At 32.6% G+C, this 22,977-nt stretch overlaps 2 protein-coding genes and 1 pseudogene across 2 annotated transcripts; all 3 read right to left on the reverse strand.

Annotated features, from left to right (window-relative positions):
• Positions 1–7,949: 7,949 nt before the first annotated feature.
• Positions 7,950–10,721, reverse strand: LOC123197260 (annotated as a pseudogene).
• On the reverse strand, positions 10,314–20,392 carry LOC123210787 (receptor-like protein 7). Its single transcript, XM_044629268.1, has 2 exons — positions 17,369–20,392; positions 10,314–11,602 (listed from the first exon to the last, which is right to left on the reverse strand). Exon 1 carries the CDS (start codon positions 20,219–20,221, stop codon positions 18,674–18,676), a length of 1,548 nt encoding a protein of 515 aa, XP_044485203.1. The 5' UTR covers positions 20,222–20,392; the 3' UTR covers positions 10,314–11,602; positions 17,369–18,673.
• Positions 17,391–18,541, reverse strand: LOC123197339 (receptor-like protein 33). The gene is made up of 2 exons (XM_044611628.1): positions 17,860–18,541; positions 17,391–17,797 (listed from the first exon to the last, which is right to left on the reverse strand). The coding sequence occupies exons 1-2, from the start codon at positions 18,539–18,541 to the stop codon at positions 17,391–17,393; spliced, it is 1,089 nt and encodes a 362-aa protein (XP_044467563.1).
• Positions 20,393–22,977: the final 2,585 nt, after the last annotated feature.

The following is a 22,977-nucleotide window of genomic DNA, read 5'->3' on the forward strand; positions in this document are numbered from 1 at the left end:
AGGTACCAAGCTAATCATCTTACTTTCAAAACAAAATAAAACAAATAATTCTAATTGTGTTTGCAAGATACCTTTAATCAAAATTACAAAAAGATCAGTACTTTCAACCAACCAAAAAAGTGATATTTCGATAATTCTCGATGTTGTTATCCCGTTATATTAAAACATTAAAGAAAAGCATAACTTAGCATGACTAGACCATATTGATGCTAAAGCTAAATCATTATACAAACTACTTTCCAACATTATTTTCTTGGAAAGAGTAAATTACTTTTTCAGAGTAGTAGGGATTACTTCATGAATTATTAATTAGTCGACTTGGAATGGTAAATATATCTAAAAGCCCAAAAGAGTTGTTCCCACCCAAGGTTTGATCATTGATGTAATTTTAAAATTTTATCTATCAATTTTTAAAAATCCAAAATCTTACTTGTAAGTCATATTCGGTTAAAATTTTTAATTAGATTTAAGGATAAAATCGTTATTTTAATAATAGTATTAAAAATATATAATTTATTATATCTCTTTTAAATTTTAAAAACTAATAACTTCACTCTTATATGTAGTTTTTCAGTTTTCAAAAGTTACATTATGATTAATTTCCTTGATTATGACCAATGTCATTTTCAAAGTGGTGCCAAAGAAATTAGATATGGAATCCCCATATTGACCAAACTAAGGGAGACTAATTGAGATATATCTTATGCAAAAGTTAATGATGTTTAATGTCTTTTTTTTTTTTTTAAACTTTTCTCTTCTCAAACGCATCAGTATAATTAATGATACAAGCAAAATTACTGAGTCCATTTGTGTTGATCACAATATATATTCATCCTTGTTCACAATTAGGCTGATGCGGTGAAGAATAGGGTACATGACTTTTCCCACAATGAAATCATTTGAGAGTATATTCGAAAAATTTTGGATAGTTAATAATTCAAAAATCTGAAACTTTGTACAACTCAAGTTTAAAGATAAGGTGAATACATATGTGACCAATGATAAGATTATGCTTTTAAAGGACCGTTTCCTTTTTCTTTTGTGATTACGATGCCTGTGAATATAAATTGTGAACGTTATGAGTCAATACAACCATAATATTGTCAAAAAAGGGTTAAAATTTTCTTGAAAAAGAAAGAGAAAGTTGAGCGTGAGGATTGGGGTAGAGGTCTTCTTCAATAATTTAACATGCACGAAGTCTTGGTCTCACAACAAGCGGAGTAGATTGCACAAGTAGCGCGTTTAACATAAACTGTGATCTGTGCTTTTCATTTTCCCTTTCCAATTTGTATAATTTGTTCCACGAAGAAAAACTTGCATAGTGCTTGAGATAATCTATTTTGAACAGGAAGTCATAAGCCGAAGCAAAAGTCCAAATGATCACAAATGTTGCGAAAGAGAACTTAGATTGGTTATAATATGATAAATCCCAACCCCATATCATTCACACATGAGTGAAATTTCAGATTAGCTTCATTCTCTACAACACAAATTTGAAGAGTGAGACAAAGGAGAATAGTTGTTAAATAATAGTAGTCTTACTTCCAAAACAAAACAAAACAAAAAAAATTAATTGTATTTGTAAGGTACCTTCAATCAGAATTATAGAAAGGTTAGTATCTTAAATTAAAAAAAAAAAGTGATAATTTGATATCTCTCAATGTTGTTATCCCATTTTATTAAAAAGGTAAAAAAAAAATTCACTTAGCATGACTACACCATGGTGATGCTAAAGCTAAATCATTATACATATGACTTTCCAACATTTTTTCCTCGAAAAGAGTTGATAACTTTTTCAGAGAAGGGACTACTTCATGAAATATTGATTAGTCTTAGTCTTCACAATACATTCTAGAAAATATCATTTAGGACTTGGAATAGTCAATATATCCCAAGGACTTGTTCCCACCCAAGGTTTGATATAATTCTAAACCCCCACCTGCCATCTTTAAAAAACTTAAAGTCTTAATTGTGAGTCAAATTTAGTTAAAATTTTCAATTAGATATAAGGATAAAATTGTTTTTTTTAAATAATATTAAAAAATATATAATTCATTATAATTCACCCTTAGGTTTTAAAAAACCAATCATTTCACCCTTACTTAAAGTTTTTCAATTTTGGAAAGTCATATTTCCTCCCCCCTAAACCTAGGGTTTTTTTTTTTTTTCACCTCGACCATCATCTTTGTCTCCAACGACCTCTTCTTTCCATCATATACTGTCACTGTATTCGTCTCTTAACCTCTCCGGCTATAAAACTCATCGTCTAGATGGTTTTCATGGAAAAAGTAAATACATTTTTTGGAGTAAGGACTACTTCATGAATTATTGATTAGTGTTGGCCTTCACTAAATGCATTCCAAGAATATCGTTTAGCACTTGGAATAGTCAGTATATCTAAAATAAGCCTACTTTGTCTATGTTAATTATAAGTCAATAACAAAGATTATAAATCTTGGTCTACTAACTAGAAAGCAATATTGTCTATGTTAATTTCCAATCTCACATCCTATCTAGTTTGTTTTATACGGAAAAAAAATTCTTGTGGTGCGTGAGATCATCCAATTTGAACAGTAAGTTGCAGGCAAAAGCAAAAGACCAAATGATCACAGATTTTGTGAAAGAGAACATAGATTGGCTACAATATGATTTATTTTTTTCTTTTCTATTTATTTTTTTAGTCAAAGATCAAGATCTTGTGATTGCAAATACTTATGAACTTAAAATTTTGAAGGTAATCAGATGAACTAAAATTATTTTCTGCATTTTACACTGAACGTTAAATACAAAAAATAATTTGCTATAGAACACCATAGCTGAAAAGTCAAACTTTGCTGATGCAGATTATATGTGATGTGGAAAATCTGGCCATCATAAACGGAAAAAAGCATGTAGTGAAGAAATAGGAAGGGCTTATTAATTAGGTGGCTGTTAGTTTCCAGTAATTTTCTATCGTGTAATTGTCGTCTCCATGAGCCAAGGGGCATGAGTTGAGACAATTTCTGCACAAACATTTAGTGTAATTTAATTAGCTTGTATGAAGTCTTGGTCTACTGTCTTGGAAACAAATATGTCTGTGTCTCCATTTACTGTCTTCGAGACTTTCTATCATCTTCTAATAATGAGGGTGGTTGTTGTGGTCCATCACTTCTATATTTTTTGACGAAGGAAATCCACGCAATCCCAAGTTTCCAGCTTATGAAGTATTTGGGAAGGCATCAAAATGGGGTGCCCATGGAATGGGCCCCGTGAGCTGGTTTCGAGACAAATATTGAACTTGAAGAAAGTTTAAATTTACCAACTGCCATGGAAATTTTCCACCAAGCTTATTGGAAGGGAGGTCTAAAAGTTCAAGAGCATTCAAGCTTCCAAGTGATGATGGACCACTACAACCACCCTCATCAAGTTTTGGTCTATTAATTTCACAACACATTTGCATTCTCATGTTCATATATTTTCACAGAACAGGGCTCATTATCACAATACTAACAGATGTTAATTATTTCCCCCGCATTTTGTGCAAGAAGAGGATTCTGTCTTGAGGGAATTCAAAGTAGAGATAAAGTAAGCTCCATAACAATGTAAGGTGTACAGAAATATCAATCACTTTCTGCATGAACTAAAAAATATATGCTGGAAATATAGTATAATTTTCATCATATAATCTCCATCCTTCTTATGAAACGCCTATTTTCATAAGTTAAAAAATATCAAGACATTGGTGCTGGTCAGACTATTGATATAATCATTCAGTCCTCTACCCCTTTCTGCATGAACTAAAAAATATAGTATAATTTTCAGAAGTTAACACATCCGGGTTCAATGTACATATTGTTTGGACCTCTTCGAATACACTTGAGTAACTAGAATGGTTAGAATTCTACCTACTTGTTAGCCTAATCAATATGGGCAGAGGATAGAGAAATTTACTTTACTTAAGTTTACTTACAAGGAGAATGCAAGAGATTAATAGCCCCATTGAATATAGTGTATTACTCAAAACTCTAATCACTGAAATAAGTCTCCCAACTTAGTAATGAACTCATGAATTGCAGCTTTTTTATCTGTGAGAAAACGGCCATTCCATCTTATGAAACGCCTATTTCAGACGGAAGAAGCCCATTCCAAATGGAACAGTTCTGTTCAGACTGGAATGGCTAGAACGCTTCTGGAGTGACCAATGAACAACTGAACACCTGTTCTGATACTAGAACTCCCAATTCTTCATTTGAAACACCTTTCTTGAATTGGAGTCACCATATCTAACATATATTGTATTCACAACAGGAAGACCTCTATAGTTTGTAATAACGGTTAAAAGAGTGAGACATAGAGTCATAAAAATAGTGAAAAGAACTCATCTAAGAAGAAGAAATTAATTACTTCAAGTGCTGCACTTAACAATGTTAGTGCTTTGATTTTTATAGTATACTTTTTTATTAACGCTTCTGCGAGAATCTGAATATAAACTCCGTAAATTTTTCAAGCTTCTTTTCTTTTCATAGACAGGTGCTTCACAAGAGCAAGAAGCGCAACCGATTGAATCAGCATGGTCTATATATAATATTTCTGCAGTCCTTTATTTGCAAGTTTTCACGGTAAATCCAAATTTCCATCAAAGCATAAAATGAAAGTGCTTCATTTGTTTCTGTAAATAGTATTTTGTTTGTTATTTTTGTTGTTTGAAGTGCTGTAAGACATAAGTTGATGGTAAGCTACAACTTCTTTCTGCTCCACAAAATGCAGTTAATATCTGAACTTGTTACTTACATTGTATGTGCTTTATGTCTTACAAATCATGAACATTAAATAAAATCACTCTTACAAGAAAATCATGAAGATCATTTTTTGCTATCCGTGTATTTTTCTCTCTTTATTTGCATTATTTAGAAAGAAAACTGTAAGGATATGATTGTTAATGAAGAGCTTTCTAAGGGTAAATCTCTTTCTTGCCGACCAATACACAACACACTAAAACACTTCTGTTCAGAGCCCAGCAAATCACTGAACAAGAATACTAGAAGTGGGCGGTGAAAAAAATGTTGATCTTTTATTCAAATTTAGAGAAAGTTTAGATTTTGATCAATTTGGTTTTGGTGTTCGGTTGCAAGAGAGTTTTGTAGTAATGATGGTTCACCATCACCAACAACAGAAGACAATGCATTGAGGTTGTTTCATTGGAAAATCTCTTTGATGGGTTATGGAAGTGGATTGGTGTTAGGCTTTTCCATGGGATAAATTGTATTCACAACAAGAAAACCACAATGGTTTTCACAGATGGTTGAACAGCTGCAACCAATGACTGTGAGAAGGTTGAAGAGAAGAAGAAATTAGTATGTTCAAGTGTACTATTTTTCACTGATCAATTGTAACAGAATGTCCTGTTTCTTGAAATGCAGGGGAAGTAGCATGTATCAAATCATTACAATTGTGAGCTTTAATTTTCTTTTTCCAGAGGAAGCCTATATTCATCTCATCACCTCCACAATTCATTTACACAAACATCTCCAATCACTGAAAATGGCAACAAGAATAGTTATCTACTAAAAATTCATCTTAGTGTTCGCACAGAAATTGTATCAAATGTCAACTATGTGTATATTCTAGTTTTCTATATAAACAACCAAGAAAGTGAGTTCCAGCTTTTGAGATCTTTTTTTTTTTTTTTCATTTCCTATGATGACTTTTTTTTCATTTCTATTTTTCGATAACTCTCAGTGTTGTTATCCCGTTTTATTCAAAAGTTAAAGAAAACAAATCTTAGCATGACTAGACCATATTGATGCTAAAGCTAAATCATTACACAAACTACTTCCCAACATTATTTTCTTGGAAACAGTAAATTACTTTTTCAGAGTAGGGACTATTTCATGAATTATTGATTAGTCATAGTCTTCACATATAGATTTCAAGAAATATCATTTAGGAGTTGGATGTAATTTCAATATATCTAAAAGGCCAAAAGACATGTTCCTACCCGAGGTTTGATGTAATTTCAAACTCTTACCTACCAATTTAAAAAAAATTCTTTTAGTGCGTGAGATAATCCAATTTGAACAGTAAGTTGCAGGCAAAGGCAAAAGTCCAAATGATCACAGATATTGTGAAAGAGGACATAGATTGGCTACAATATGATTTATTTTTTCCTTTTTTATTTATTTGTTGAGTCAAAGATTAAGATCTTGTGACTGCAAATACTTATGAACCTAAAATTTTGAAGGTAATCAGATGAACTAAAATTATTTTCTGCATTTTACACTGAATGTTAAATACAAAAAATAATTTGCTATAGATTACCATAGCTGAAACTTTATAAACTTTGCTGATGCAGATTATATGTGATGTGGAAAATCTGGCCATCATAAACAGAAAAAAGCATGTAGTGAAGAAATAGGAAGGGCTTATTAATTAGGTGGCTGTTAGTTTCCAGTAATTTTCTATCGTGTAATTGTCGTCTCCATGAGCCAAGGGGCATGAGTTGAGACAATTTCTGCACAAACATTTAGTGTAATTTAATTAGCTTGTATGAAGTCTTGGTCTACTGTCTTGGAAACAAATATGTTTGTGTCTCCATTTACTCTCTTCGTGTAACATCCCTAGTCCAATAACCCGGTCCACTGTCAAGATATTGTTCACTTTGGACACACAGTCCATTATGGGTTTGCTTCTGGGCTTTGCAACCCAAAACGCGTTTTAACAGTTAAGGAGTTCACAGACTATTTAACCACTCAAATTCTCTTACCACTAACCAATGTGAGATACATAGACAGACCCAGCATTTCTCTCGTGCTTTGTCGATGTGGGATTCGCCTAAGGGTATCACATACACCCCCCCTTACGGGACTCAGCGTCCTCGCTGAGGTTTGTCCCACCATCGTTCAAGAGGACACGCGGAGTTGCTCTGATACCATTTGTAACATCTCTGGTCCAATAACCCGGCCCACTGTCAAGATATTGTCCACTTTGGACACACAGTCCATCATGGGTTTGCTTCTGGGCTTTACAACCCAAAACGCGTCTTAACAGTTAAGGAGTTCACAGGCTATTTAACCACTCAAATTCTCTCACCACTAACCAATGTGGGATACATAGACAGACCCAGCATCTCTTCCGTGCTTTGTCGATGTGGGATTCGCCTAAGGGTATCACACTTCGAGACTTTCTATCATCTTCTAATAATGAGGGTGGTTGTTGTGGTCCATCACTTCTATATTTTTTGACGAAGGAAATCCACGCAATCCCAAGTTTCCAGCTTATGAAGTATTTGGGAAGGTATCAAAATGGGGTGCCCATGGAATGGGCCCCGTGAGCTGGTTTCAAGACAAATATAGAACTTGAAGAAAGTTTAAATTTACCAACTGCCATGGAATTTTTCCACCAAGCTTATTGGAGGGGAGGTCTAAAAGTTCAAGAGCATTCAAGCTTCCAAGTGATGATGGACCACTACAACCACCCTCATCAAGTTTTGGTCAATTAATTTCACAATACATTGGCATTCTCATGTTCACATATTTTCACAGGACAGGGCTCATTATCACAATGCTGACAGATGTTAATTATTTCCCCCGCATTTTGTGCGAGAAGAGGATTCTGTCTTGAGGGAATTCAAAGTAGAGATAAAGTAAGCCCCAGAACAATGTAAGGTGTACAGAAATATCAATCACTTCTATAAACTGAAATGCTTCAAACATCAGGAATTTTGACTACTTAATTAGAGTACATTGCAGGAACTTTGAATATTTGATTATTCAGATAGTAGATATGCGACTTAAATCCCACATCAGAAAATGTTGACTCTTCGTGTTAAATTTATATGATTTTGGACTCTTCATTTCAATCTCAATAGTTAACTTTAAAGATGTGGTTTTTCACAGGTTTTGTCAAATTATAATATTGCATTATCATAAACAGAGATCTTACACATCAAATACTATGCACACAACAGAAACTGAAATGTGAAAAACTCTGATTTGCATTCAAGTAGATTATTGAGATCAAAAGTTTACTAGTGTACATAATCTGTAATAAAGCATCACTAAGATTACACTAACAACTTCTAACTGGATCTTCAAGATCTCTGGCTTTTTGTTTTCACAACATAATCAAAATTAACACAGTAACTATTTTTGTCATCATAAAGAAACTCATCCGAACTGTGTTTTATAAAGGTTTCACCTTCGAATTCCTGTTACTTCTCAAAACTGGAATTGGATCTCACACTGTACTCTGCTACAAGCTGTGCCAAGGACGATGACTTATATTCTAACAACTTTGACGGAGCATCACTTTCCTTGATAAGTCTTACACAGAGATGTAATGAAAAATCAAAAATATGTCACACTAACAAATCTATTGGTAAATTAAATTCAATGACTATCCTAACCATTTTTTAGAAGTAGAACCATATCGCTATCAATAACAGAAGTTATGCGATGAACGATTGTCATGACTGTGAAGTCTGAAAAGTGCTGCCAGAGAGTTTGTTGAATCAGATTTTCTGTAGCGGTGTCAACAGATGCGATAGCTTCATCAAACACCAAGACCACACCAAGTGCCTCTGACCCATACTCCAATTTCTCCATTCTCAGTAACTGCAAATGCCATTTAACCATATACAATAAAATATAGGTGCCTTAAGTTCAAAAAATTTACAAATCACAGAACAGGAAGAAGAGGAGACGGACCTTTGGAATCTAGTTTCCCTCCCTTCTTTCTAACTTCATCTCCAAGTTGGCACTTATACAGAGCCTAAAACCATTTTTACAAATGTTAGCATCCCATTTTAATTACTGCACATAAATTTGATTCTACAATCAAATTAAAACCAACCCACCTCCCAAATTTCCTCATCTGTGTATTCTTCATGGGGATCCAAATTGCTTTGAACAGTCCCTTCGAACATGGTTGGATCCTGAGGAATGATACTTAGACTTGACCGCAAATCATGCAGTCCAATGGATGAGATACTGGTGCCATCTATCATAATCTGACCAGCTGCAGGCTCAAAAATCCGAAAAAGTGTTTGAATGAGAGTAGATTTACCGCTTCCAGTTCTCCCTACAATGCCAGTTTTCATCCCTCCTGGAAAGTGCAAGTGAGACCTCGCCACACAAGAGGCATATGTGGGGCATAGCAGACCTACACCCAAACCATAATCATTGGTATGCCTGTCACAGAAGAATGAGAGAATGGAAGTATAAAACCAGTAGAGTTTCCTGTAGACCACAGATGTCAACTTCTCCATGCGACGGCCAAGAACGGTCGGGCCGATTTTCATCTATTACAAGAGGTGGCTTACTAGGAATACAAGTGTATTGAAGTATTCTCTCAACTGAAATAATCTTGGTCTCAAGATTGCAAAGATTCCATATGACCCAAGCTTGTAACATGTTTAGATTGAGCCCATATGTCACAGCTAATCCAGCAATTGCTTTAAAAATAAAATAACAAAAAAAATGTTCCCTTAATAACTTCTTCGAGATTTATTGTCAATAGCCAAATAGATTACCAATAAGATAGCAGAATCAATTACCCGGATCAATTAAACGTTTCAGGATAGAAATTAGGGAAATCAAAGAAAAGTCAAATGTTATAGAAGACATCATATCCAGGTGAAAGCATAGACATTCCATTGCACCAGCAATATGAAACTTGGGTCGTCAATATGCATCATTCAGCCACATATTTGTGTCTTGGAACCTTGTTTCTTGATCAAAGCTCCTGATAGTTGTTGATTCTGAAATTGTTTCAGCAAATTGCTGTATCACTGGAGCATTGCATACTCCAACTAACCGTGACAGTTCTCATGCCAAGGTATGTAATATTGCTGCAAAATTATATCACTGTCAGAAATCACACATCGGAAAATGGTAAGAAAATATCCCAATGAACAGACTTAACATACTCACATTATATTAACTCTTCTGTGATTCTTCCTTGGAAATTCTGTAACGGCATCTGTTTTACAAGCAATTATAGGTAATGCATAATCTAGAACATCAACAATTCTCATTGACAAACAAAATAAAACAAAAGACAATACAGAAAACCATGCAGTAATAGTCAAGATCGCATAGGAGAATTGATTTGAAGCCATAATTTGGAATAGCTTCAGAAGAATCGCCAAGAGCAGAAGGATTACCTGATACCAAATGCTGGTGGCTAACACAGGGATAAAATAAAAAAAACCTTCCATGCAACCTGAGACATCACAATAATGATTCCTAGATGCTGGATTATTGAGAATGCAAAAGCCCCAACTTGATATGGAAAGTTCATGTCCAATGCACTTTGATCGGTGGAAGCATATACAATTAAAAGCACAAAAAGGAAGAAAATTCAATATCTGGTATAATATTGTTCTTCACAGAATTAAGAAAAGACAGAAAAGTGCTACTCTGCCCCAAGCAGAGAAGATAATTTTAAATACAATTCTGCCAATGTTCAATCACCTGATATCACAGAGAAAGATACATATACACTTTGTTTACAATTTGTCCACTTGGGATCGCATCAAAGAAGGACTTGGGGACACGGAAAATGCAAAGATGCATTTAATTAAAGAGAATACTGGCTGTTTTGTATCCAGCCGTTGCAAGAAGTGTTGCTCTGCTAAGGATGCAAAAGGAACTGCCAACAGACAATGCAACATACACAATTATCGGGGTAGAGCCCCCAACAGGTGATTTCGCATCCTCAGACACAGGAGTTGCCCAAGCCATCCAATAATTGCTGCCAATTTGAAGTATCTGAAAGAGAATTTGTGCCAACAATATAAATGGCACAAGGGCTCCTCCATAAGCGGTAGTGATGTACTTTCAGTACACCAAAAACCCGACTCTACCTTTCTCTCTCTCTTCTTCTTGCACAAGGGCTCCTTCTTGGGCCTGAGCACATTTTAATTGGCCCAAAGTCTTGGATCAAAATCCGGCTCCAACATTTGAATTTTAATGAGAAATAGGTGATTGTTTGTGTCAAGAGTAGAACGAAGAGATATCAGAAGATCAAAGTGCTCTAAATTGGATGGTTTGGGTCATTCAGGTATTTGAGTCATACTTAACACTCAAATGTGAAACCAGTCAACTCTAATTTTTTGATAACTAGAAATCTCATCCGAATCAAATCGATTTTTGAGCAAAAACAACCACATTGAAAAGGTGCAAACAATAAAATCTCTGGACAGATCCCTTCATGGTTTTGCAGCTTAACATCTATTCAATATTTGGAATTGCTTAATAGTAGCTTGAGTGGACCAATTACCCAGTGCTTAGGAAATTTTCTCGATCTATGGGTCTCGAATCTGGGAATGAATAACTTCAGTGGTAGAATCCCTCAAATATTCAATTCAACACGCTACATCACATATGTTAACCTTAATGGTAATAAGATGGAGGGACCATTTCCCCATTTGGCTAATTGCTTGAGGTTGGAAGTGTTTGATGTCGGAAAAAACATCATTAATGACAGATTTCCTGCATGGATAGGAAATCTTCCAAAATTGCAAGTAGTTGTCTTGAGATGTCCTATTGGTGATCCTGATGCCAGTTCTGCCTTCTCTAAGTTGCAAATCCTTCACCTTTCTTACAATCAATTCACTGGAAATCTGCCAACAAGATATTTGAAAATTTTAAAGCTATGCTGCAGGGATAAAAATAATGCTGGACTCAGATATATGGTGTCAATTTTTTATTCTTATTATTCTATTACTTTCACTTTGAAAGGAGTTAGCCTAGTTATACACAAAATTCTAATCACTTTGACAGCTTTGGATTTGTCAAACGACCAATTTCAAGAATCGATTCCAAAAGCCATTGGAAAGTTTGATTCACTCATAGTCCTCAATTTTTCTCACTTGACAGGTCATGTCCGTCATTAATAGAAAATTTTACATAACTTCAGCCATTAGACCTTATTTTCAACTGACTTTCAGGAAAAATTTCTAATTAATTGATGAATCTATCATATCTTTCAGTATAGAACTTTTCTTACAACCTATTTGTGGGATCTATACCTCAAGGAAATCAATTCAAAACATTTCCAAATGACTCCTTCATTGGAAACCCTGGGTTGTGTGGTCCACCATTATCAAAGACCTGTAATAATGATGAGTCACCATCACCAATAATAGCAGACAATGTATGGAGGTTGTTTGATTGGAAAATTACTTTGATGGGCTATGGATGCGGATTGGTTTTAGGCACTTCCATGGGATATATTGTACTCACAACAAGAAACCACAATGGTTTGTACAGATGGTTGAACAACTGCAACCAATGACTGTGAGAAGGTTGAAGAGAAGAAGAAATTAGTATGTTCAAGTGTACTATTTTTCACTGATCAATTGTAACAGAATGTCCTGTTTCTTGAAATGCAGGGGAAGTAGCATGTATTAAATTTTTGCTATTGTGTGCTTCTCTTTTTCCAAAGGAAGCTCATATTCATCTCATAACCTTCACAATTCATATTGACAGGCATCTCTAATCACTGAAAATGGCAGGACTAGAGCATACTGCTTTCCTTTAAGTTCAAAGGATCTTTAGCAAGTCACATCAGAATGTCATGTTTCTTTTTCCAGAGGAAGCCTAAATTTATCTCATCACCTTCACAATTCATATACACAAACATCTCTAATCACTGAAGATGGCAAGAAGAATAGTTAGTAACTAAAAATTCATCCTAGTGTTGGAATAGAAATGTTATCAAATGTCAACTCTAAATATATATATATATACACACACACACATATTCTAGTTTTCTACATAAACAACCAAGAAAGCGAGTTCCAGCAATTAAGATCCTTCTTTTTCTTTTCCTATGATGACTTAAGGAAATCCAAGAGAAAGAAATAGAATAATGCATTTAGAAGTGGTATTTTTTATTCATATGAAACAATCTTCATATCTATATATGAGAATAAATTTGAGCATTGGAAAATAGTCACAATGTATTGAACTCAATAGACCAAGACATTGGTGCTGACCAGACTATTGATATAATCAATCGGTCCTCTACCCCGTCCTCGCAACATGAAATAAAAATATATTATAATTGTCAAAAGTTAACACATCAAAAGTTCAATGTAAATGTAGTTGAGACATTTTCGAATACAGTTAAGAAACTAGAATGGTTAGAATTCTACTTGCTTGTTAGTAAAGTTCACTATACTGAATTTTAATTACAAATAGAATGCAGGGGATTGATAAGCTTCTTGAATAAAAAGTATAAAACTCTAACCATGCAAATAAGTCTCTCTCAACTTAGTAATGAATTCACAAATGGTCAAAACCCTTCTGGAATGACCAATGAACAATTGGTGAAACGACTTCGTTTTGACTTGCTAGGATGCCTAGAATGCACATTCACCTCACCATAACACCTATTTTGATATTGAAACTCCCAATTCATCATCTGAAACGCCTTTCTTGAATTTGAGTCGCCATATTGAATACATATTATATTCACAACATGAAGACCTCTATGGTTTATAATAACGGTTGAAAGAGTGTGGCCTAGAATCATAACAAGGTTAGTGTTTTGACATTTATAGCATGCATTTTTATACATGCTTCTGCGAGAATCTGAATATAAACTCCATTGGATTTTCAAGCTTCTTTTCTTTTCAGAGACAGTTGCTTGGCAAGAGCAAGGAGCCCAACCGATTGAATCAGCATGGTCTATATATTATCTTTCAGCAGACTATTACAAGGAAGCTTTCATGGTAAATCCAAATTTCCATCAAAGCATAAAATTAAAGCGCTTCAATTGTTTTTGGAAATAGTATTTTGTTTGTTTTTTTTTTGCTTTGAAGTGCTGTAAGACATAAGTTGATGGTAAGCTACTACTTTTTCTGCTCTACAAAATACAGTTAATTTCTGAACTTATTACTTCTATTGTCAGTTTTTTATTTCTTATAAATCATGAACATTAAATAAAATCACTCTTATAACAAAATCATGAAGATTAATTTTTGCTATCTCTGTATTTTTCTCTTTTTATTTAGAAAGAAAACTGTAAGGATTAATTGTTAATGAAGAGCCTTCTAAGGGTAAATCTCTTTCTCACTGACCAATACACAACACACTAAATGTAACACCCTAGATTCTAACCTCACTTGAAAATGCAAAACTAATTTAATCCATGACTTCATTCTAAAAGAAATAATTCTATAGCATAAAATATTCTTATTCTTGCCAAAAATAATCCCCAAAAGAAAAAAATAATTAAACATAATAATGTCTTATAAATAATTCACAATTACAATATTCATAAACAATAAAATCTAGACATCAAAACTCTTCAATCTCCCAACTCAGCTTGAGTTCATTTTATTCCACCCCTCCTAGCTAATCTAGAAAACTTATTCTGCAAAATAAAGGAGACGAGGAGTGAGCCGTCAACTCGGTAAATAAAAACAAACATAATACATAACTTTTTAATAAATAAACATCATAAAACGTCTTTATTTTCAAAATAATTAGTCAAAATAAATAAATAAAACCCTTGATATTCCTTAACTATAACGGAACTAAAACATTTCCACAAATTTTAAGAAAAAAAACAATATAAACAAGTTCATAGTCATTATCCTAAGGAGAAACAAACATAAATATTTTATATCAATCATAAGGGATAATCTTAAAATAGTTCATAAACATTACTCATAAAAAAACATAAAATTTGTACTTAGCCTTTGTCACATAGTGTCACCTACATTCGTGGTGACTTGGTTCGATTCTTATTCATATTCATCATAAGTCCGCAGACTTTTCATAATTCATATTCTTATTCATATTGGTCCGCAGACTCTTCATCGTATTCATATTCATAATAGGTCCGCAGACCTTTCATCGTTTTCATAATTAGTCCGCAGACCCTTCATTATGTTCATATTCATAATTGGTCCGCAGACCTTTCATCATTCAACATATGTCCCTGGATGTTTTATGATCCGGTCATATTTATCGATCCATAAATCTTATGGACATTTGGCAAAATAATCTTACAAAACTTGTTTTTCTAAGAAATCTTTATCTCTGAAAAATAGCATAAACTTTATTCAAGAAATTCTTTCAAATATTTTTATCTTAATAATCATATAATATAACATAAGTTTTCTTCTATAGAAAAATATCAAAACACTTTTCGAAAGTATTTTAGGTAACAAGATCATATACTTCTAAAATAAAACCATAACATAATTTATCAATCATAGTAAAAGAATTTTATAACATAAATAACCATATAAACATTTTTCATACAGAGCAAAAATCATTACGTATTATGTAAGCTTTTACTTACCTCAATAATTTCTAACTATGCCTTTAATCAACCAACGAGATATCAATATCTTCACGTTGTCCTAGCAATCATAATTCAAACTTAATACTATCAGATCTTAATCTTAGAAGTATCCATTAAAAACCTATAAACCTTACAAATCATCACCCTAGTGTTAAATCATACTAAACTCCATTAAACCCAACTGTGCATATACAAACTTCTTACTGGACAGTTATGATTGCAAGATTTTTAATAAATTACTCACTCATGGTAAATTCACAAAATTCGGACAAATTAAAGTAGACATGTAGTAAAATATTGACAAAAAGTTTCAAATGAAACAAAGTTAAATTTCGTTTTCAAAACGTTCAATAAAGAGAGCACATCAACACTGTCAAAGAAACCAGATCTTTACTGGACAGCCCTTATTTCTTGATTTTTAAAAATTTCTATACGCATTGAAACTTTATGAAATTTGGGCATGTATGAATAGGCATATAATACAATTTGCAGAAAAATTTTCAGATAAAATTGAGTTCAAATACTTTGTCAAAATGTTCAAGAAATTCAGATCATCAAATTGCCAGAATGCAGATTTTTTTCTATTGAACAGTCATAGCTATAAGATTTTTAATAAATTCTGTAATTATCAAAAATTCACGAAAATTTGCTATAATTAAAAACACATGTTATAAAATTTCCAGAAACTTTTTCGATTGCAAATAAAATAAATTTCTTCATCAAAACATTTAATAAAGATAGAATAACAAACTGTCCAGAATTTTTAGTTTCTAATATGCACAAACACAATTATTGACCTAACTATGATGCTAACATAATTTAAATCTAAATTTAACTTAACTAAATAAAATAAAATTGAAAGATTAAACTTACTTAAATCTCCAACCCTTTTTGTTGATCCAAATAACTTTACACCTCTCCCTTTTTCAATTGCCAAGTATAAAAATAAAAACTAATATTGTTGATTTACTTATGAGGTCTAAACTTTTAGAGAAATAATTTTATAGCCAATAAAAATTTATTCAAAGGGATAAATACTATTTTAATTAAAATCAATCAATATCTTCTTATCTCTCAATCAATCCAATCATATCCCTTCTTTCTATTTTAAAAAAAATCCATCAAATCCTAAAATCCTTATTTATAATCCTCCAACACATAATTTCCTTAATTTTTGTTTTGCAACCATATCTATTTACTCTTAATATCTCTTCATATCTTCTTATCAAAAAGTATACTTGTTTCCTTTTTCCCTTTATACAAAAACTGTATATTACACTAAAACCCTTCTCTTCAGAGTTTTTTGTTGTGGAAAATGCAGAAAATTAATGCAGGGTGTGGAGTTAATTGCAACTGTTGTTAATGAAGAGCTTTCTAAGGATACAATTGTTAACGAAGAGCAGAAAGTTTTTGAAGGACGTTTGGTCCAAAGTTTCTCAGGTTTTGACAGTGCTTAATTGCAACTGTTGAAAAAGAAATTAAATGAACAGATGATAAGACAAATTTGTGGTTATTAAACATTCTTGTATTAGTCTGAAATGCAGAAATTGTTTTTAGGTTGATGCAGTGAGGATTGAGATAGAGGACCCTGATACAATCCTCAACAATTTCATACAGTTTCCAGAATGTAAACAATTAATTTGATAGAAAGAATGCTAAGAACAAAGCAGAATGAGCTAAATAAAACAATCAGAAGAGTTTTCATTAATCGAAAATATCCATGTCACTCAATAAACATAAATATTTATGAATACAAATTCTATCAGTTCTTCATGATTCATGACTTTATATTAACTTTCTACTTTAAAGTAAAGTTTCCTATCACTGTAAATGTTAATGAATGTAAAATAAGAGTATTAGATTATATATTGTTATGTTGTTTGATGAGATTAACTAATTTAAATAATAAGAAGGAACCACACAACAGAGTCCACACTTTGTCATTTTATTAAAGGATTTGCTATATAGCAATTGACAGTTTGCACAAAAAAAAAAAAAAACACAAGATTCAAAGCAAGAAAAAAAAATACTGCATATTTTCAACAAGCTAGTTTGCACTAATACTCACCCATGAGAACTTTTTGAATCAACTAAGTGCTTCTTCTTCCACGTTTGTTGTTCAGTCTTCTCTCCTTTCTAGGTTGTCTTCCTTCAACAATCCTTATAACCCACAGAGGCTTTCCCGTTGAGAACACAAGATATCCCATTGTAACTCCTAGTACCATTCCACATCCATAGCCAATCAACACTGCTTTCCAACCAAAGCCATTTGAAGATTCTCCATCATCTGATTTTGAGAGTGATTGTGGTGTCTCCTCATAAGTTTCACATGTGTTTGACAAAGGAAATCCACATAATGCCAAATTCCCATCATATGAATTGTTTGGAAAGGTATCAAAGTGGTTGTCTCGAGGTATGGGTTCATTGAGATGGTTTTTTGACAAATTCAAAAATCCAAGAAAATTCAATTTGGTCAATTGCCAAGGAATTTTACCAACTAATTTCAGTACCATTGATTTCTCAAATCACTCATATTCCCAATAGATGGTGGGATACAACCTATTAGGTTGTTTTGAGAAAGATTGAGAAGATGTAGAGCATGAAGCTTCCCAATTACTTCTGGAATCTCTCCATTAAAATTGTTATTTGAGAAATCAATGGTACTGAAAGTAGTGATAATTTTCACAAGTTGATACTCAAATCCTTTCCAAGTTACCATCACAGAATCTTGATAATAATTCTCACCCATGTATTGCAAGCTTTTCTCAGCTTCACCAAAGTCCATCATGGCATTAAGAGTTTTGAAATACTTGGCTGGCAAGAAACCACTAAGCTTGTTGTTGGAGAGATCAAAGATTTTCAATTTAGGAAAGCAATTTTTGGTCTTTGAACAACCCCAATTAGAACCGTACAATTTGTTGGAACGAAGAACCAAAACTTGTAGCTTTGGAAGATTTCCCAACCAATATGGGAATGTGTCATTTATCTTGTTGTTTCCAAGATCAAGAACTTCGAGTGCTGAACAGTTGATCAATGACTGTGGAATTGACCCTTCCAATTCATTGTTGTTGAAGTTAAGGGTCCTATAGTTGTTTCCCTTTGCAAATGATCTTGGAATGGAGCCATTAAATCTATTCTTCTGCAAATCCAACACATGAAGACTACTAAAATTTCCCATGCATTCTGGAATGTTACCACTTAAACTGTTAGTTGACAGATCTAAAATCTCAATGAAATTCATGTTACAGATCAAGTATGGTATCTCCCCAGTAAAATTGTTGTTTGACACTAAAAGTAATCTTATGTAAGGTTGTGGAATTGGAAGCGATCCTTGGAGCATGTTAGAATGAAGGTCTAGATATATGAGATTTTTTCATGGAAGCTGTATTGTGCCTGTGAGGGAGTTGTGGGAAAGATTTAGCAAGGACAGTGTATCCTTTCCAATCTCTGACATCCAGTTTGGTATATGGCCGTGGATTTTATTTTCGGAAAGATCTAGGTGATATAAATGATCTAGGCTTCTTAAGAAACCTGGGAATTCACAAATGTTGCAATCAGATAAAGAAAAATATTCAAGCTGAGGAAATGCTGAGTTGACATTGAATCCAGTAGTGGTCACAGACAACTTGTTTTGAGAAAGACAAAGGTACCTAAGGTTTTTAAGCTTTGAAAACATGTGAAACTCTATAATACCACTTAAACTATTAGAAGAAAGATCAAGGTCTTTTAGACTCACAAGTTGAAAGAGTGAACTTGGGATTGGACCAGTTAATTGATTACTTGACAAGTGGAGATGAAAAAGCTGCGATGAGTTAACAAAACAATCTAGAATTGGGCCAGTGAGTTGATTACTTGACAAGTCTAAAGACTGAAGTTGTGTTAAATTGGAAAAAAATTCAGGAAATTGACCAATAAAACTATTGTTCTGAAGATATAAATCATGAAGATTGACAAGGTTTGAAAAAAATGATGGTATTGAGCCAGTCAGTTGATTACTTGACAAGTCTAAAGACTGAAGTTGTGTTAAGTTAGAAAAAAATTTAGGAAATTGACCAGTAAAATTATTTTTATGAAGAAATAAATCCTGAAGATTGGCAAGATTTGAAAGAAATGATGGTATTTGACCATTGAATTTGTTATTTGAGAGTCTCAAAGATGTAAGTTGTGTAAGGTTTCCAAGTATTGCAGGAACTGATCCTTGTAGAGTGCAGCTGTCAAGATACAATTCCCTCAAGTACAAGAGATTGCTAATTGAGTTCGGTAGCTGTTCCGACATGCTCATGTCAGAGACATCCAAAATCTTGAGTGGCATACTCCAATTAACTTTGGGAAAATTACCTGTCAAGTTAGCGTTAGCTCCTAACAAAAGCACTTGCAGATTTGGCAAACGAAAGACATGAGTTGGGAAGTTCCCTTGCAATTTACAATCCCAGAGACTTAGATAATTTAGAGAGGAAGATAGATTCTTCATCGAACTAGGCATGATGGAGGACATGTCCACACCATCAAGAACAAGGTCTATTAACACCGTCAAATTCTGAACTAGCCTTTCGAAAACTGGTCTTTCAATTCTCACATAAAAATTATCATTCCCGAAGTAGTTTGAGATGTCTAATGTAACCAATTTAGACAAATGTGAGATTTCAAATGGAATATGACCACCAAAGTTTGAGGTGGAAAGGTTAAGGTGTGTCAAACTAGATATTCGACCAAAATCAGGGAAAATTTTAGAGAGTTTAAAATCATTAAAAGATAGGTTGAGTGTTTTCAATTGAGGAAGAAGAAAAAGGCTAGTGTTTGAAGGAATATTTCCATAAAGCCAACTACAGCTAAGGTCGAGGCCAATCACATGACCAGTCACTGAATCACATGTGACCCCATCCCAAGTGCAACAATCATCATCCTCTTTCCAAGACATCATTTTTGGATAAGAAATGACATGATTATCTTCACAAACAGAGGAAGAAGTGTTTCTAAAGGAAAAAAGTTGTTTGAACTGGAGTAATGCAATAGTTTGGTGATGAGAACAGGGTGTTGCATAAGTTTGAGAATAAAAGAGGAAAAATTGGAGGAAGAGAAGTTGATAAGAGCATGTTAGACAACCCATCTTTGCTTAATTATGATGAAATCACAAGAAGATGTATCATTATATATAGAAAGGAAAAATAGAGGGTCATTACATCATAAACTAATTTAAAGTCTTGGTCAACCATATGTAAACTTCTTATAGATTACTGATGTCATTTTCAGTCGGCATAAGCATCATCCATCATGTAGCTTTCAAAATTAAAGTGCCAATTTATTTAAAATAGGATGAAAGTAGACCCCACCTGATACCTTATTCTGGAGCCCAGAATTACGTTGAGTGAGAGAGGGTGTGAAATGTTGATTAAGATTTTTTGGAATTAAATGATATAAGTTTATCATTAACTTTTTTTTTCTTTGTTAATTATTTTCAAAAGCATAAAATAATTAATTGTTGGGTGTTATTAATATTTTATAAAAGAATTGAGATTATTACAAAATTAAGTTGTTTTATAATATTATTAAATATAAATTATTATTATGTATGATTAAGTTTAATATGTATTAATGATTATTGTATTTGATTGAAACAATAAAAAATATTAAAGGATTATTTTATTTAAATGTTTTAAAAATATTATTGGTTATAAATTAGTATTGTAATTGGTTAAATTATGTTAAATATTTGATATCTGTATTTTCTAAAATAATTTTATCTTAATAATATATAAGAATTTTTTTTTGTTGTCAATATAATTAAATTGTTTTTTAATCACTAATAAAAAAACTGAGATATATCTTATGCAGAAGTTAATGATGTTTAATGTGTTTGTTTTAAGTTTTCTCTTCTCAAACACATCTGTGTACTTGGTCAAATAAACAAAATTACCAAGTCCATGTGTTTTGTTCACAATTAAATTGATGCCGTGTAGAATGGGGTGCATGACTTCTCCAATAATGAAAGTCCTACGTTCACATACAAATATGTCATGCGTGGAAGCAAAAGTCCAATTGATTACAATTTTTGAAAGACAAAATAAATTGATAGATGATATAAACAATCTTGAAGATCAGGGTAGAGGACTCCAATAATTTAATAAGCACAAGGTCTTGGTCTACTGACAAGAAAACAATTATATGTCTCCATCTCGTTCGATCACATGCAATTTATCTCTAGTTTTAATCTTTTTTCTCCAATATGTGGTTTAGTTTACATTACATTTTTCTTCTTATTTTGTTGAATTTGTGATTTCAGGCAAATTGTCTATGAAAATCATCATTCTTGTGAACTTGATAAGAAAAATGTAAACTCATGTATTGTTTAATCTCACTTTCTCTTGTTCAAATATATATAATACTATAATATGGCCATACTACTGCATACTTCTATATTACATGAATATTAATAGATAATAATATTGGAACGTATTGAACTATCTCTTTTTTTTTTTTTAAATTAAAAGAATTGATCTTTCAAGTTTTTATTTTAAAGGTATTACACTTTGAAAATTTTCTATTGGAATAATTAATTTCACTATTTTTTTTTAATTGAAGGTACCAAACTAATTATCTTACTTTCAAAACACTATAAAACAAATAATCTTAATTGTGTTTGTAAGATACCTGCAATCGGAATTACAGAAAAGTCAGTACTTTCAATTAAAAAAAATTGATAGTTTGATAACTCTCAATATTATTATCCCGTTTTATTAAAAAGTTAAAGAAAAAAATAATTTAGCATGACTAGACCATGTTGATGCTAAAGCTAAATCATTACACAAACTACTTTCCAACATTATTTTCTTGGAAACACTAAATTACTTTTCCAAGGTAAGGACTACTTCATGAATTATGAATTATTGATTAGTATTGATTTTCACATATACATTCTCAGAAATATCATTTAGGAGTTGGAATAGTCAATATATCTGAAAAGCCAAAAGACTTTTTCCCACCCAAGGTTTGATGTAATTCCAAACTCCCATCTATCAACTTTTAAAAACCCAAAGTCTCAACAATGATCAAATTCTATTAAAATTCTCAATTAGATATAAAGGAGAAATCGATATTTTAACAATAATATTCAAAAAATATAATTTATTATAATTTCCCTTCCCTTAGGATTTAAAAATTAACAATTTCACTCTTACCTAAAGTTTTTCAGTTTTGAAAAGTCACAATCCCCCTTCTGAAACCTAGCGTTTTTCTCTTCACCTGTTTGGTCACCATTTCCGTCTTCAACGACCTCCCCTTTCCACCTTAGATTGTCATCATCTTCCTCTCTTCACCTTTTCAGCCACGAAACTTGTCTTCTAGATGATTTTCATGGAAAGAGTAAATACCTTTCTTGGAGTAAGGACTACTTCATGAATTATTAATTAGTCTTGGTCTTCACATGTACATTCCAAGAAATATCATTTAGGATTTGGAATAGTCAATATATCTAAAATAAACGTACTTTGTCTATGTTAATTATAAGACAATAACAAAGATTGTAAGTCTTGGTCTACTAACTACAAGGCAATATTTTCTATGTTAATTTCCAATCTCACATCCTATCTAGTTTGTTTTATACGGGAAAAAAAATTCTTGTAGTGCGTGAAATAATCCAATTTGAACAGGTAAGTTGCAAGCAAAAGAAAATGCCCAAAT

Source organism: Mangifera indica, chromosome 1 (assembly GCF_011075055.1).
Source record: "Mangifera indica cultivar Alphonso chromosome 1, CATAS_Mindica_2.1, whole genome shotgun sequence".
NCBI classification, from domain to species: Eukaryota; Viridiplantae; Streptophyta; class Magnoliopsida; order Sapindales; family Anacardiaceae; genus Mangifera; species Mangifera indica.

Bases quoted from the DNA above. Each gene is read 5' to 3' on its own strand.
- LOC123197339 (XM_044611628.1), bottom strand. From the start codon at position 18,541: ATGAATTTCATTGAGATTTTAGATCTGTCAACTAACAGTTTAAGTGGT. The intron at 17,798-17,859 runs GTTGTATCCCAC...TACTGAAATTAG, and splicing joins TTCTCAAAACAACCTAATAG to TTGGTAAAATTCCTTGGCAA.
- LOC123210787 (XM_044629268.1), bottom strand. From the start codon at position 20,221: ATGATGTCTTGGAAAGAGGATGATGATTGTTGCACTTGGGATGGGGTC.